We start from the raw sequence: 18,468 nt of genomic DNA, 5'->3' as shown, positions 1-18,468 counted from the left end.
ATCTATAAATTAATTTATAGATAAATTATCAAAGAAGACAACATTTTAAATAGTTATTCCCAATATTTTCTCTTCCATAATTAAAATAAAAGTAAGTATCTCAGCAATTGCTTGTTCTTAAAATTTCACTGCCATCTCAGCAGTCATGTCAGTTATTCTGGCTATTTAATTTTTCACTTTTGTTTGCATACTGTAACAGTTGGTAGGATAATTAATTTTTATTGTACTTTCCATTGAACTTTTGATGAAATTGTTTCACTCTTTTTATCAGAATAAAATTATTAGGAAAGTCTTCTAAAGAGAGGTTTTCTGTTTGTTTTTCCTTTGAGGAAGGTAGAGAGATGGGAAACGAAGACACCAAATATAAAGTCATTCCTCTATCTCTCATTTTAAAACCTGTTTTAAAGGTTGTAGCTAGTCAAGAAAACTGAAAAATCAACTGGTATTCCTAACTAAAGCAGGACTTTGAAACTCTGCTACTAGCGACAAGGTTGGGAAAATTCTGGTTGCTCTTCTTGTCTGTGATATACGGTAGAAGGGTTGGTCCTGGTTTGGTCCACCTGCCAGCGGAGTTTAAAGTTTCCGAGGCTCAGAGGAACACAATGACTTGGATCAAACAGACTAAATGGGAAGAAGGACATTTTTGCTGCATCAAGGAAGCCGTTAAACTCCTGCTAAGCTAACTAGCTCTTTTTTATGGGTCCATGCACACGACCGAACTCCTCTTTCACTGACCACAGATTATTTCTGACAATCCAGGATATCCCGAAAGCTTGGAGGCATATGGCTGGAAAATGAAACGACCCAGGACATCGTTTCTGGCTGCATCATTATTTTGTGTCGCGTAGTACCAGATGGGCAGTCAGTGAGCGGCGCAGGGATGTGAACGGACGGTTTTATAATGTGAAAATTTTCCCTTGGTAAAGCTAAAACAGATTTAATTTCCCTCTCTTTTCTTTCACTACTTCCCCCTCTTTATTCCCCCTCTGTCTGCAATATCAGTGAACTCAACTTTGCAGTGAGGTGGCCAAAAAGAGAGAGAATGAGGAGATCTTGATCATCTTAGTGTCGGAGGAGTCGCAGCGGACTGGGAACTGCAGCTGCGACCCCCCACGTCCTGTGCGGATTTCAGGGCTGATACCGCGTAGGCGGTTATGGAAAGGACGGTACACCGGAGCGGCGGAGGATAGAGACCCTGGCCCCCGGAGGGGTCTGCTGATTTCGCAGCAGCCTTCGAAGCCGTGGCTGCCTCTCATCTGCTGCGTTTTATTACTATTATCGCCGTTCCGGAAAAGTCATGGAAGACAGCCCGCTGCCAGACCTCAGAGACATCGAGCTGAAGCTGGGGCGCAAAGTACCCGAGAGTCTAGTGCGCTCTCTCCGTGGGGAGGAGCCGGTTCCCAGGGAAAGGGACAGGGACCCCTGCGGGGGGAGCGGTGGTGGTGGTGGCGGCGGCGGCGGCTGCAGTAGCAGCAGCAGCTACTGCAGCTTCCCTCCCTCCTTGTCGTCCTCCTCTTCGTCCTCCCCAACCTCTGGCTCCCCACGAGGTAGCCACTCTAGCGCCCTGGAGAGGCTAGAAACCAAGCTTCACCTCCTCAGGCAAGAGATGGTGAGTGTGGTGCGCCAGCCGCGGGGGCTGGGACCTGGGCTGGGCCAAAAGATGGGGCGATCTGAGAATGGGGCTGGGAGAGAGGACGGCAGGGGCTGCAGAGCGGAGCGCTGGGCGCGTGGGAAATGCTGGGTGGAGGAATGAGCAGGGGGCGCTCATCCGGAGACAGCTGCTGCGAGGCTTGTTTACCACGGACTTTGCTCGGTCACGGTTTGCAAAGACAGCACAGTCGGCTGGCTCCACTCTGTGTACTTTCGGACAACGCCGACTCACTGCGCCGGGCTCTATTTAGCTGCCAGCCCGTAGCCTCTTAGGCACCAGCCCGTTGAGAGTTTGCAGTTATTGCACCCATCTAAGGCCTGCTGTGTGCTGTTAACACTTCGGGTAGGTTCAAAAGGTGGCTCAGTCCAATGCACTTACTGCAAAAATACTTCCTGGTTTGCCGGGAGGTGGCGTGGCAGGGTCCTTGCAGCCTTTCCTCCTAGCTCACCCTTCCACCAGTACCGCTCCGCCCTCCTGCCCTCCCTTCTTGGTGCAGCAGCCGCAGCTGTTCCAAGGCCACTGTCGAGCAGATTCTCCACAGCTGGTTCTGAAAACAATGGCCCACTCGTCCTTGATGTACTTATGAATAGCTTGTTTCACTATTTTGATCCCAGCGAGCAGGTGATCCCCAGGCCCAGGGATCTGCTAAGGACCATCTCCCACCCTTCTCCCTCAAGTCTCAATCTGCAGTTGTTTTCCCTGCTGTTTGCAAACGTGAGCATAGGACAATGAGATAAGTACAAGGTCTAGGAATACTCATTCTGAATGTATTTAGACTAAGACACTATTTACTTGCCATGAGCTCTTGGGCACGTCACTTCACTTCTGTAGACCTCTGTGAATTTGATGAGCTGGTTAGAGAAAATGATCCCTCCCTAAGTCCTTTGAAGAAAACGACCACAAAGCAACAGCATTTTCTACTAGCTTGGAGATAAGGAAAGTTGCAACAGTCGGCCTCAAAAAGAGAGAATAATTTCATTAAATTAACTTCACAGTTGCTTTTGATTTGCTTCAAAGTAGGCTAGGAGATTTCTATCACTCCGACAGGAATGCTGGAAATCATTTCTATCATTCTATCGTTTAGTTATTATAGAGTTCTATCATTTAGTGATTGTTATTTTTTAGATTGGACAAAAATTTAAGGAAAACCCTTAGGTACATAATGGAGAAGCTGGAAAGTGGAAGGCATCTTGATGAGTTTGCAAAATAGATGAAAAGATAAAATGGAAAAGATGACAAACCAACAGGTCAGGGGATGCCTGATACCGTATCACAAAGATCAGACATACGTGTGGAGACAAACAGGTAAAACTATTTTCCACAAGAAAATTTCTTGTACAAGGAATTAAGAATGTTGCTAACTCTGCAAATTAAGGACTTAATATGAGGGACGAAGACATTAAGGAGATGAGGAAATTTTATTCCTAACCATGTCTTCTGTAATTTTGCCCATGGAATGTTAATATATTCACTTAATCTAATAAATAAATCTTGTTGAAACATATTTTCTTTCTCAGTAGCTCACTGATAGCACACCAAAGATAATACTGTCATTTTGCTGGACACTCAGACACAATTTAGAGTATTTATATATAACTTGAAAACAGTAACATTTCCAAAAACCGATGAACCCCACCCTGTCCCAAGGAATGATTGGTATGTTTGTGAAGATCATTTTATGACAAAAATAATTACGTTCCACTTAGGATGCACAACCATGCTGTCCTGTAGAGAAGTCACAAGTTTTGTGAGAATTTTTAAACTGATGATGTTTATTTCCATGGTAATATGAGTATACATTTTACCTTCTATTGTAGTGATGAATCACAATTAGTCTTTTTTTATAGGTTGGTGGAAAAGTAATTGCTGTTTTGCCATTGCTTTTAATGGCAACCACAACTACTTTTGCACCAACCTAATATTTATTAAGACTTTATTTTTTTGAGACACAATTTCTGAAACTGGGATTCATGTTGAGAGTCTCTAAGGTCCCTGATAATTTGTTGCATTTGTTGTTGTTTTTTGGAGAATATTTCATCACTACTCAAATGATGGTCCTCGGGTCTGGTGGAAGCTTTGTAAGCTTTGAAGCCAGATAAGCCAGGGTTTCAGACAAGTCTAGAGCAAGTCAGGATATCAATAAGACCCAATAGGATGTAGGGCTGCCTGTCTAGGGAGACATTTAGCTTATCTTCCCTGGCAAAAAGGCTTGTCCCGCTCTCTGTGGCCCTCATTCTAGTCATGGCTTTTTCACTCACTAGTGTGTGGCATTGAACAAGTTATAGAACCACTCTGAGACTCAGCTTTCTTGTTAACATAGGAATAAGAGCATCTCCATTAAGGCATTTTAAGAATTCAGTGAAATAATATAAGAAAAACACTATTACATAGATATTCAAAAACAGTAAGGATGCTGGCAGTAATGAGCATTACATCAATGACATGGGTTCTGTTGATCTTACAAAAGCAGCCCTACATGGATAATGTGGATTTGAGACTGATGAAGGCCTAGATATCTTGTCCACCAGACTGACTCTATCATGGCGTCTCCCATGTCATCAGATGCTCTCTGTAGAGACGATGTTTCCAAACAAACTAACACACAAAATATGTGTAGGCTTCCCTAGCTTCAGTTCAACTAGAAATCTTGACTTTTATTTTAGATTTAACTTTTATTAAACACTTGCTATGTGCTAAGCATGCTGCTGATTGAAGTAGCATGTATGAAAGAATTGTAGAGCCTAATGTCAGGTAGTCCAGGAAATCTGAGGAACTTAAACCAATACAGTAGCCCACCTTATCCATGGGAGATATGTTCCAAGACCTCCAATGGATGCTTGAAACTGTGGATAGTACCAAAGCCTATATAGACTGTTTAGTCCTATGCATACGTACCTATTATAAAGTTTAATTTATAAATCAGTCACAGTAAGAGATTAACAATAATAACTAACAATAAAATAAAACAGTGTATTGCTATGTGAATGTCTCTCTCTCTCTTTCTCTCTCATTCTCTCTCTCTCAAAATACTATAATATTTTCAGACTGCAGTTGACTGTAGGTAACTAAAACCACTAAAGCAAAGCCATAGATAAGGGTGTACTACTGTATTTGGTTACTTTGGTGAGACTTTACTATGTGTAAGACACTGTGCTAGTTAAACATTTTATATGTATTATCCCGTTGAAATCTTATAATCTTTTTTTTTGAGACGGAGTCTCGCTCTATCGCCCAGGCTGGAATGCAGTGGAGCGATCTCGGCTCACTGCAAGCTCCGCCTCCCAGGTTCAGGCCGTTCTCCTGCCTCAGCCTCCCAAGTAGCTCGGACTACAGGCACCTGCAACCACGCCCCGCTAATTTTTTGTATTTTTAGTAGAGACAGGGTTTCACCGTGTTAGCTAGGATGGTCTCTATCTCCTGACCTCGTGATCCGCCACGGCCTCCCAAAGTGCTGGGATTACAAGCGTGAGCCACCGTGTCCGGCCGAAACTTTATAATCTTTTAACTAAATGTAGTTGTCACCATAATCTTATAGACAAAAGCACTGAGGTTTATTGAGCTAATGCTGAAGGTAGTAAGTGGAGGAGCCAGGTTGAGGTCAGAATCTGAGATTTTAACCATGCCTACGCTGTCACTTCTTACACTTTAGAATACCTCCATGCTCATGTGGACACCCAGGAACAAATGAATATTTCTATTCTTCTCCCAGAATTTCAAAACATTAAACATGTTAAACTGTATTTTTGTTTACCATAAGCCTTCCCAGGAGGAACAAGCACTAAACAGTCTCTGGCTTAGGATTTGGATGAACATATTCAAAAGCCGTCTGCTTCCCAGCAATCATAATCATACCCTTTCCTTTTGGCCACTGTCACCAAGATCTCCAGTAGTACTTCCTCTCAGTCCACAAGAACTGCCACGAGCAGTTAAAGGTTCTCCTGACACGACCAGTTCAAGTTTTAGAACTCAATAATATTCATGATGTAGGAGTATCAAGAGCTTTTCATTGGCAGCATTTTAGTTCTCCAAGAGATTCTGTTCAGGATAAAACTTAGACCTTAGGTAACTCCCTAGAAAGAACTAGAAACTTGGAATCCTGACACCATCTTGTGTTCATTTAAGCAGTACTTTCAAATTGCTGTTCTTCCAACAGGGATTCAGTTATCCTCTTCTTCTCAAATGATATCAGTTGCACAGCGCTGTGTGGTGACTTGCCAGGTGTGTGGTTGAAAACACATCCCTCTGAACTGTGCTCATGTAAACTGCACTCATAGAATTCACAAGGAAAAAAAAACAAGGTTATATTTTCAAGTGTACATTTCAAAAGTCTCAATCTTAGACCTCTAAATTAAACCTGAATTATTCATTTTCTTAAAAAGGGGCTAAACACTGTGGTGGATGTTGAGATATAACTAGGACAGTATTATTTCATTTTACAGATAAGGAAACTATGGCTTACAGAGATTAATTAACTATGATTCCCAGCCTGTTATTCAAACAAGAACCACTGTGAGCCTGGCTATCTGCTTGATCCAAAGTAATCCCAAACTATACTATATCGATGCACTACGAAATGTGCCCATTTACTGTGAATGAACATTTTTATAGTAATTTCATCACATATCTACCAATGGATCTTTTGGCATTCCTTTAAAAATATTGTTTCTTTTTTTTTAAATAAATGTTTCTCATTGTAAAACTTCCAATAATACAGTAATAAATTGTATAAATAAGAAGAAAAGTTCACTTAATCTTACTCCTCCCCATTTTACTCTATATTCCAGAGGAAATACTTCTGACATTTTGTTTAAGTTTGTTTAATCCATGAGCTCAGCCATTTATCATATCTTTGTGTTACAAACATTCCAATTATACTCTTTTAGTTATTATTATTATTATTAGTTTTATTATTTGAGATGGAGTTTCGCTCTTGTTGCCCAGGCTGGAGTGCAATGGCGCAATCTCAGCTCACCGCAACCTCTGCCTCCTAGGTTCAAGCGATTCTCCTGCCTCAGCCTCCCAAGTAGCTGGGATTACAGGCATGTGCCACTACGCCCGGCTAATTTTGTATTTTTACTAGAGATGGGGTTTCTCCATGTTGGTCAGGCTGGTCTGGAACTCCTGACCTCAGGTGATCTGCCTGCCTTGGCCTCCTAAAGTGCTGGGATTACAGGTGTGAGCCACTGTGCCCAGCCCCTTTTAGTTATTTTTAAATGTACAATAAATTATTGTTGACTGTAGTCACCCTGTTGTACTATCAAACGTTAGCTCTTATTAATTCTTTCTAACTATATTAATGTATCCATTAACCATTCCACTTCCCCCAGCTCACCACCCCTTCACAGCCTCTGGTAACCATCATTCTACTTCCTAGCTCCATGAGTTCAACTGTTTTCATTTTTAGCTCCCACAAATAAGTGAGACCATGCCAAGTTTGTCTTTCTGTGCCTGACTTATTTCACTTGTCATGAAATCCTCCACTTCCATCCATGTTGTTGCAAATGACAGATTCTAATTCTTTTCTTCTGGCTGATTAGTACTCTATTGTGTGTACGTACAACATTTTCTTTATCCGTTTGTCTGTTGATGGACACAGGTTGCTTGCAAATCTTAGCTATTGTGAATAGTGCTGCAATAGACACAGGAGTGAAGATATCTATTTGATATATTGATTTCCTTTCTCTTGAGTATATACCTAGTAGTGGGATTGCTGGATTATATATTAGTTCTAATTTTAGTTTTTTAAGGAATCTCGAAACTGTTCTCCATAGTGGCTATGCTAATGTACATTCCCACCAACAGTGTACAAGGGTTCCCTTTTGTCCATATCCTCCCCGGCATTAATTATTGTTTGTTGTTTGGATAAAAGCCATTATAACTGGGGTGAGATAATATTTCATTGTAGTTTTGATTTGCATTTCTCTGGTGATCAATTATGTCGAGCACTTTTGAATATACCTGATTGTCATTTGGATGTCTTTTGAGAAATGTCTATTCAGATCTTTTGTCTATTTTTTAATCAGATTATTAGACATTTTTCCTACTGAGTTGTTTGAGCTACTTATGTATTCTGCCAATTAATTCCTTGTCAGATGGGTAGTTTGCAAATATTTTCTCCCATTTCATGGGTTGTCTCTCCACTTTGTTGGTTGTTTCCTTTGCTGTGCAGAAGTTTTTAACTTGATGTGATCCCATTTTTCCATTTTTGCTTCGGTTGCCTATGCTTATGGAATATTCCTCAAGAAGTCCTTGTCCAGAGCAATGGTATAGAAAGTTTCCCCAATGTCTTCTTTTGGTACTTTTATGTTTTAGATGTAAGTCTTTGATTAGATTTTGTACATGGCAAGAGATAGGGGTCTAGTTTCATTCTTCTGCATATGGATATGTAGTTTTGCCAGTACCATTTATTGAAGAGACTATCTTTTCTCCAGTGTATGTTCTTGGCATCTTTGTGAAAAATGAGTTCACTGTAGGTATGTGAATTTGTTTGTCAGTTCTCCATTTTGTTCCATTGCTCAGTGTGTCTGTTTTTATGCCAGTATCATGCTGTTTTGGTTACTATAACTCTGTAGTATAATTTGAAGTCAGTTTTGTTCTTTTTGCTCTGGATGACTTTGGCTATTCAGGTTCTTTTCTGATCCCATATAAATTTTAGGATTTTTTTCCATTTCTGTGAGGAATGTTACTGGTATTTTGATAAGGATTACATTGAATCTGTAGATTGCTTTGAGTAGTATGAACATTTAAAAAATGCTGATCTTCCAATCTATGAACATGGAATATCTTTTCATCTTTTTGTGTCTTATTCAATTTCTTGCATCAGTATTTTATAGTATTCATTGTAGAGATCTTTTACTTCTTTAGTTAAATCCTAGGTATTTAATTTTATTTGCAGTTATTTTAAATGGGATTACTTCTTGATTGCTTTTTCAGATTGTTTGCCGTTGGCATATAGAAATGCTACTGATTTTTATGTTAATTTTGTATCCTACAACTTTACTCAACTTATCAGTTCTAATGATTTCTTGGTGGAGTCTGCAGGTTTTTCCATATGTAAGATTATATCATTTGCAAATAAGAATAATTTGACTTTTTTCTTCCCAATTTGGATGCCCTTTATTTCTTTTTCTTGTCTGATTGCTCTATCTAGGACTTCCAGTACTATGCTGATAAACAGTGATGAAGTGGGCATCCTCATTATTTCCAGACCTTAGAGGAAAGCCTTTCATTTTTTCCTCTTTCAGTATGATACTAGCTGTAGGTCTGTTTATACGGCTTTTATTGTGCAGTGGTAGATTCTTTCTATACCCAGTTTTTTGAGTTTTTATCATAAAGAGATGCCAAATTTTATCAAATGCTTTTCCAGTATCAACTGAAATTATCATATGGTTTATTCCTTCATTCTATTGATATGATGTATCACATTGGTGGATTTGCATATGTTGAACAGTCCTTGCATCCCTGGGATAAATTCCACTTGGTCATGATGAATGATTATCTTAATGTGTTGTTGAATTAAGTTCACTATTATTTTGTTTTGGATTTTTGCATCAATGTTTATCAGTGATATTGGCCTATACTTTCTCTTTTTTTTTGATACGTCTTTGTTTGATTTTGATATCAGGGTAATACTGGCCTAATAGAATGAGTTTAGAAGTATTCCCTCCTCTGTTTTTTGGAATAGTCTGGGTAGGATTGTTCTTCTTTAAATGTTTGGTAAAATTCAGCAATGAAGCTATGAGGTCCTGGGCTTTTTTTTTTTTAATAATTTTGCATGCTTCATTCTTTTTTATTCTTTTATTTTGTCTCCCTCACTGTATATTTTCAATTAGCATGTCTTCAAGCTCACTAATTCTTTCTTCTCCTTGATCAATTCTGCTGTTGAGAGACTCGAATGCATTCTTCAGTATGTCAATTCAATTGTTTAGCTCCAGAATTTCAGCTTGATTTTTTAAAATTATTTCAACCTAATTTACATTTCATTTTACATTTTCATTACGGATAGGATTCTGAATTCTTTCTCTCTGTTATCTTGATTTATTTAGCTTCCCAAACCAGCTATTTTGAGTTATCTCTCTGACAGGTCACATATCTCTGTCACTCTGGGATTGGTTACTGGTGCCCTTATTTAGTTCATTTGGTGAGGTCATGTTTTCCTAAATGATCTTGATGCTTTTGAGTGTTCATCAATGTCTGAGCGTTGACAAGTGAGGTATTTATTGTAGTCTTCATAGTCTGGGCTTGCTTGTACCTGCCCTTCTTGGGAAGGCTTTAAAGAAGTATTTAAAGAAAATTGAGTGTTCAGATCTAAGTATTTGCCTATTGCAGCCATATCTGCCCAAGCCCAATAATAGTATGATTCTTGCAGACTAACGGAGGTAGCACTTTGGTGGTGTGGGGTACTATATGACAGAATTCCCTGGATTACCAAATAGAGACTCTTGTTCTCTTACTTTACCCCAAACAAACAAGTTTCTCTCTGTGCTGAGCTTCCTAGAATTGGAGGAGGGGTGACACGAGCACCTTTGTGGCCACCACTACTGCAGCTGTGCTGAGTCAGACCTAAAGCCACCACAGTACTTGATGTCACCCAAGGCCTGTGGCAACTATTGCCTGGTCACCACTGATGTTTATTTAAGGCCCAAGGGCTCTTTAGTCAGCAGGTGGTGAATCATTCTAAACTTGTATTTTTCCCTTCAAGGTGGTGAGTTCCCTTCTGGCCCAGGGTGGGTGTAGAAATGCTGTCTGGGAGGGAGGGTCTGGAGTCGGGAACTTTAGGAATCTAGAATCTACTTGGTGCTTTATTTTACTGTAGCTGAGCTATACCCAAATTCTGAGTCAAAGTCTTTTTTACTCTCCTCTCTTATTTCCTCAAGCAGAAGGAGTTTCTCCTCATGGCCACCACTGCCCTAGGCCCATGGCAGCTACTGCCTGGCTACCACTGATGTTTACTCAAGGCCTAAAGGCTCTTTTTCACCTTATGGTGAATCTTGCCAGGCCTGGTTATCTCCCTTCAGGGCAGCGGGTTCCCTTTTGGCCCAGGGTGTGTCTAGAAACGTCTGTTGTCCGGGAGCTAGGGCCTGGCATGGGGGCTTCAGGACTCTGCTTGGTGTTTTATTTTACTATGGCTGAGCTAGTATTTAAGTTACAAGGCAAAGTCCTCTTTACTCTCCCCTCTTTTCAAACAGAAGGTGTCTCTGCCAAAACTGCGAGCTGCACTGTCTGGGGCTGGGGGAAGGGGTGACACAAGCACTCCCTCGGCTGGCCCAGCTGATGTCTCACTAGGTCCTGTACACCCTAAGTCTACTGGCTCTGAGCCCAGCACAGTACCAGAACTTGCCTGGGAACTTTCCTCCTTGAAAGGCCTAGGCTACCTTTCAAGTTTATTTATGACCCCAGAGCACTTTAGCCTGCAGTGTTGATGCTAGTCAGAACTCAAATTCTGACTTCTGGCATAGAAAATTCCCCTCTAGCTAGGTCCAATCTGAATGCCTCCAGTGTGGGAGCTAGCTGAATTCTGCCCTGTGTTGCTTTGCACTGTGACAGTTAGCACTGAGTTCCAATGCAAAGTCCCATAATCACTGTATTCTCCCTCCCTCAAGCACACAGATATTCTCTCTCTGCAGTACTGCACTGCTAGGAGATGGAGGAGGGGCTGTGTAAGCAAAACAAGAGTCTTTTCTGCCCTCTTCAGTGCCTTCTTCCTTGATATGATGTTAAAACCGGGTACTATGATTGTTCACCTGATACTTGGTTCTTATGAAGGTACTTTCTTGTTTAGATAGTTGTTCAACTTGATGTTTCTGTGGGGGTGACAATTGCTGGAGGGTTCTATTCAGCCATCTTGCTCCACTTATCTCAGATCTTTTTTCATGTCTTTGCCTGCATATATTTGCATTTTATATACAGACATAATGTTGATATGTTTGGATATCATTTTTTTTATTTTACATAATATTTTTTATATTACCTGGCATTTATTAGATGATTACAATATGACACACAGTATTTCAAACACTTTTCAAATATTATGTCATTTCATTCTCATGCCTCACCCACTTATGAGGTAGACACTATGGAGTGTTAGATAATATAAGCAAATTACTGACAGAGCTCAAGAAATTCTTATCTAGTCAAATTTTATCTTATTCTGTCACTTCTCCTATACAAACCCCAACTAGTTGCTAATTATATAGAAAAGGTAATTACTTCATTTTTTATAAGTGATTATTCAAACACTTAATAGTTCTTTTCTAAAGTGGATTCTGTTTACAGAGATCTGACTTAATCACAACATTGCATTCTTCAATATAAAAAAATTAAAAGCCTTCAAACTGGACTGAACTTCAATTACACATCATTTTTAATGTAATTCAGTGATTGTTTTTCTGAGAATAATATTAATGAACCCTCTAAAATTAGATTAAATGGCTAACATGTATATATATATAAAACCTTGTGCCTTAAGTCTGTATAGCTCAAAATCATCTTAGATTTACTTACGATAAAAATCTTCTTAGATTTGCTCATCTGGGATGTTCATGATAACAAAACAGATTCTGTTCTTAGAGATCAGACATCATCAGAATATTTGATTCCTCAATTGAAGACATAATATCTCTCAAATAGGCTCTTATGAAAGAGTGATGTATAAAACTAGAACTATAATATATAACTAACTAATGTGACCTCTCTTTGCTGGCCCACACCATGGAAAGTTAAATGATTGGGAAAGCATAGAATCAGGGCAAGAGTGAGATAAGAATTTACTTGTCTCCTGATACAATTAGACCCATCATTTCATTTGGCAGGTTCAGATTTTTCTCTATTTTTGGTGAGCAGAATAAAGTTGTTATGTTTATACCCACCTTAGTAAATTCACAAAAAAGATATTGACACAAGCATCTGTCACAGTGAACTGTTACAGCTCATTATTAAAATGATACATATTATTACTAAAACATGCAAAGAGTACAAAAGTATTTAAAGTAGAGGATAAAAGTTCTTCACATTCCTCTTTCCAATTCGTATTCCCTAGAGATGATTCTATGATGTCTTGTGTACCTTCCTGGAAATGTTCTGAATGCATACAACCATACCTAGTTTTATCTATATCTTAGCTGTAATGATAGACATATAACTGTGTAGGTTTAAATTTTAAAATTGAAATTCTGAGAAGTTCATGATGCAGCCATTTTTATAGGTATATATATATATGTATATGTATATATATGCACTTGGCTTCAAAGCACAACTTAAAATGCTGTGACTTTGAATAGATTGTTGACAAAGGACACCATTCAGAGAGTTAGTCTATTAGTATAAAAAAATTGCAGCTGATGAGGCAAGAAGACAGAGTCAGTAATCTCCAGAAACAGGCAAGAGCATCATAGGACCATAGCATAGAAAGAAACTTGAGAGGTTATCCAGACAAATTCTCTACTCTCATCCTAGCCAGTTGATCATCAACCTTTGGTTGAACTTCTTCATCAATGAGCACTTCTCTGGCTCCCAAGGCACACCATTTCATTTTCAGATACTTCTATTCAGTATATTTGTTAATTGGCATTCCAGTTGTTCCTCAAAAGACAATTCCATAATCATTCACCATGGGACAAAAAATACTTCACCGTGTGTGCCTGAAAGTCATACGTTCATAATTTATGATGGAAGCTTTGTTGAGTATTAAAAACATAGAAAGCTCAGCCAGACGCAGTGGTTCACGCCTGTAATCCCAGCACTTTGGGGGTTGAGGCAGGTAGATCACTAGAAGTCAGGAATTCAAGACCAGCCTGGCCAACATGGTGAAACCCCGTCTCTGCTAAAAATACAAAAATTAGCCGGGTGTGGTGGTGGGTGCCTGTAATCTCAGCTACTCAGGAGGCTGAAGCAGGAGAATTGCATGAACCCAGGAGGCAGAGGTTGCAATGAACCAACGTGGCACCAGTGCTTTCCAGCCTTGGTGACAGAGCGAAACAAAAAAGAAAGAAAGAAGGAAGGAAGGAAAGAAAAAGAAAGAAAGAAAGAAAGAAAGAAAGAAAGAAAGAAAGAAAGAAAGAAAAGAAAAGAAAAGAAAGGAAAGAAAGAAAGGCTCAACGTATTTCTCATAGGTTTGTATGCATATGACTAAAATAAAAGACTTTCAAGTGTTTGTTGCAAAATGAAAAAAGAATGATGATGCCTTGCCTTGGCAAGGATGGAGATAAATGGGCACTCTTCTGCACTACTGCTAGAAGTATACATTCAAAAACACCTTTAAAGTTAAACTGACAGTATATTTTTAAAAAAAGAAAAATAAAAAATATACTCCTTAATTTGGCAATTCTGGTGCCAGTAACAATGTAGAAATTTATCCTATAGAAATAATAATAAATCGGTACAAAAATGTAGTTAGTGTATACATTCGGTATAATGTATAATTAAGAAAACTGCAATGACCTAAATGGCCAATAATGGCAAATATGTTATTTATGTGAATATGATAGAAATTTGTGTAGCTATTAAAATTATGTTGTAAATTTATTTATGGAACAGAGAGAATGGTTATTATGGATGTATAAAGCATAGAACAAAAAGCTCAAATGAAATACCCTATAATGTTAACAGTGATATCATTGAATGATAAGGTTAGGGTTATAGGTTACTTTCTTTTTCTTAAGCTCCTTTATTTTGTCCAGTTTCTCTACACTAATTACATATTACAGTTTGGTAAGAAAAACTATTTTGAGGTCAGGAGTTCAAGACCAGCCTGGGCAACAAAGCGAGACCCTGTATCTATCTATCTATATATATTTTTAATAAGCTGAGTGCAGTGGCATTTGCCTTAGTCCCAGCTTCTCAGGAGGCAGGGGCAGGAGGATCTCTGGAGCCTAGTAGTCCAAGATGACAGTGAGCCATGATTGCACCACTGCATTCCAGGCTAGATGCCGACAGAGTGAGAGTGAGATCCTGCCTCCCCCAGCACCCCCCCCCCCAAAAAGAAAAGAAAAGAAAAGAAAAAATATTGATAGATAAATAGATACAATGAAAATTAAAAAGTTGGGCTTTGGAATAAGGTAGAGTATAATTCAAGGAATCACAACTCTGTGTTTTTCTAGAGATGTGCTTTTAAGCACTTAATTTAAATAATGAGATGATATATGTAAAGTAGCTGAGATTCTGTCTGCTAAATAGTAACTTATTAAACATTAGTGTTTTTGCTCTTCCCGTTTGATTAGTGGTTTATCTCTTTGGCTCAGGAAAAGATGACACGAGAATTTTTTCTACCCTTTCTCTTTCTTCCTTTTATCCTATTTCATAGAAGGGTGAACGACAATATACAAATAACTTGTTTTCCTGAACATGCTACATCGGAGTCCCTAAATTTGGTATTGAGCGCCCCTGCACAGATGCAGCACCTGGAGTGATTAGTGCCCAAGTAAGATTTAGCAATCTAAGGTTCAGAATGTCCTCTCTTTATAGAATCAGGTGAATTAATAACCAATTGACTCTTTATGATTTTAGTCATATTGGCTAATGCTATATGGACAGGTCTATCATAGGAAGGCAAGGGAGTTGACAACTACTTTAAGAAATATTTACAAACCATTCTACAGTTTCTTCATAGGGCATATGGGAGCCTGATGCTTCTTACCAGAAATAGGTGAATAAAATAGGACTCAGATAGATGTTCATACAGGTTTTTAGAAAAGAAATAGTCTTTGCCCAGAGAGCAGAAAAGATTACAAATAAATTAAGACTACAGATAAAGCCCTTTTTAGGATTATGCAGGAACCATGGACAAGAATCTGAGACCATACTTTAGTCTTATACAATTTTTTAATGTGATGACAAAATTGTATTGCAAATAAATAATAATACACAAGAAGCCACCAAGTATAACTTAATTTTATCACTTAGATTGGTGATTTTAGTCACACTGTAAAACTTAATGACTTACGGTAAAGTAAATTTTATGCATTGACAAAAATCTTTCTGCAGTTAAGTCATGTTATTTTAAAAAAATATTATTAAGTCTCTGGGGCTAAAGATTTCCAAAGAGTGAAAGTCTGTGGACAAAATTCTCTATACATGACTTCATCTGTCACTTTCCTATTGTGCCAAATTTTAGGCTCCCTCTCTTATCTTGGTTAATAATATTGCTCACTGTCTTTTTCTCCTGCACCATAATCACCTTAGGACAGAGCTGTGACTAATCAATGCTTGTATGTCCTTAATGCCTGGCCAATTATTGAGGGACTAAGCATTTATTTAATTACTGAATTTAAGTATTCCTTAATCCTGCTTCTATTTTTTTGTGTTTGGACTACACTAGCAACATTTGCTTTTTTGTAGTGGATCATAGAAACCCAATGCCTCCTCTGCATCTCACCAGCCAAACTCAGTCATCTGGAACTTAGGTTCCTGGTTAAAGAAAGACTAAAATATATTTCCCCTGTCTATTACTGTAGCGATTCACTAAAAAGAAAAAAATAGAAAAGAAAAGGAGATTTACTACCTGCTTTGAAATGCTGCAGGAGAATTTCTTGTTGGTTGCAGGACCTGCTCTTTCCTCAGATATTGTCACTCTCAGGAACCATTGTTCTCGGAGTTGTCGGAAGAGTAGAGAAATGAAAGGCAGTAGTTTTTTTTTTTTTTTTTCATCCCTAAGTGCACAAAGAATATGTACATGTTAGTTTTTGGCATCTTCTTTTACTATTCTAAATGAGGTTTTGAAGTTTTAGGATTAGAAGAAAGAACTTACAAGAAAAAAAACATGATTTGTAGCGTTGTATATTACACATATTGACAAATGGTAAAGTCTGTGTGGTTTTAACTGAAAATAAATAGACATTTAATTTGGTAGCCTAATTTATTACCTAAGTAGAATTAATCACTAGGGCATTAATTCCCTGACTATCCTTGGCACAGCCCTCAGTATAGACTTGGCAACTTCTGATCGAAATGTGACTTGGGCACATTGTACCTGAGGTGTCTGAAGCAGTTGTTAGCAAGCTTATAGTGAGCATCATATCAGCAGTGTTCACATAAGTAAGATGGATGAATGGAATGAGGAAGATTAGGTTTCTTGAGTGTTCATTATAGGATTCCAGAATTATAATGAATTTTAATGAATCGACCTGTTTTTCTCTTTGTGATTTGAAAACAGATCCAAAATATGAAAAATGGCTACCACATGTTCTAGTGTTGCAACAAAACCAGCAGCTGTGTGGGTTTCCCCCTAAAATTTTTGGTCTCTGCTTGAACCTTTTAAATACCCATTTTTCCAAAGGCATCCATTTTACCACCTTGCAAGAAGCTACAGTACATACAATATTGTTGGTTTAATCTCAGTATTTTTTATTTATATCATCCAGAGGAGGATTTCCTACTAAGTGGCAGGCATTTTAAAATTTTTGTTTTGAAATAATTCCAGACTTTACGTAAAAATTGCAAAAGAGTACCAAAAGTCGCTGTATATCCCTTATCCAGATTCCCCCAAATGTAAACATTTTATATTGACCTTTCTCATTCTCCCCTTCCCTCCTCTCTCTCTCCTTCTCTCTCTCTCCTGCCCTCCTCCCTTCTTTTTACACACAGAGACACACATACACACACACACACACACACATACACACACACACACACTTTTTCTTAAACATTTTTCAAGTTTCTTAAGAAATTTGCACATGATATCACTGTTCCTCAAAATAATTCAGTGATCATTCCCCTCCTCCAAAAGAACAGTTGAGGGGCATAAATGTTGTCCTTCGTCCATCGTGTGTACACTGTTGTCACACAATTAATGCCACAATTAATGACTTAAGTTACTTTATTTCTGCTGACTTCAGACCTGTCCTAGGAATATTTTTCAACAGAGCTCTGCAAGTGGTCACCTCCCTTAAATCAGAAACATACCTGAGGCCAGTATTCAGGTAGATAATACAAGTGGGTCTGCCTAAAGCATAGGAGGGTTGATTAGAAGAACGTGCCTTTAATTTCTCACCTTTCTATTGGATTAATGCCAGAAATTCAGTTCTCACAAATCATCTTTTCAGCCAGAGCTTCTGACCCATATGAAAATATAAAATAGTAGCTGGGAGGTTTGGGACTATACATGGTATTTAGTAAATATATTTTGAATGTTAGATGAAGTAACAAAACAATTGCCTTGCAATAGCTGTATGGAAGCAAGAATTCGGAGAACCAGTTTTGTTAGAAGAGGAAAGTGAGAATGAAAGACACAGGAAAAATAAATAATTTCTTAGCACTTTTGTCTATAAAAAAAGATTTCTCCTGTGAGACATTATTTTGCATTGTACATATTTTGCATAGTGTACAAAGCACTTTGATGTGTGCCACATCTTCTCTCCTCAGTCCTGAAGTTATGAGGGTACAATGATTAAATAATGAATGTAACATTTGCAGCATACATTTAAATACAATATTTGCAGCATATATTTGCTAGGATAGAGTATTTGTCCAATAAATGTGTCTATTAATAATGGCCTTCTCCCTGATGTTATAGTTGCTTTGTCAAGGAAGTGAAGAATCAAACTATGCTATCACTATTACCATAAACTACATTAGATTTACTTTTTTAAAATTCATACAAACTCTTTTTGGGGATTATATTTAGTAGTGAAATCCACATATTAAATTGACTCTTGAAAAATATCCACTTGTTTTTTCTTGAATCTGGCTATGATTCATGTTTTTCAGGAATCCTGACCCTGACAACCCTGAGAAATGAAACAGAATTTTACCATTTATATTTGTGCTTCTTTTTAAATTTGATTTTGTATTTGCTTTGTAATGTAGTACTAGTTCCAATTATT

At 38.3% G+C, this 18,468-nt stretch overlaps 1 protein-coding gene across 1 annotated transcript in view; it reads left to right on the top strand.

Annotated features, from left to right (window-relative positions):
- Positions 1-537: 537 nt before the first annotated feature.
- Positions 538-18,468, top strand: part of LURAP1L (leucine rich adaptor protein 1 like) — a 47,678-nt gene continuing 29,747 nt past the window's right edge. Inside the window, exon 1 of the mRNA XM_004047806.4 lies at positions 538-1,609. Coding sequence (XP_004047854.2) covers positions 1,298-1,609 — 312 coding nt within the window. The 5' untranslated portion in view covers positions 538-1,297. The remainder of the gene's footprint in view (positions 1,610-18,468) is intronic.

This window comes from Gorilla gorilla, chromosome 13 (assembly GCF_029281585.2).
Source record: "Gorilla gorilla gorilla isolate KB3781 chromosome 13, NHGRI_mGorGor1-v2.1_pri, whole genome shotgun sequence".
In the NCBI taxonomy this organism is placed as follows: Eukaryota; Metazoa; Chordata; class Mammalia; order Primates; family Hominidae; genus Gorilla; species Gorilla gorilla.
This window is presented reverse-complemented; position numbering and strand designations above follow the sequence as displayed.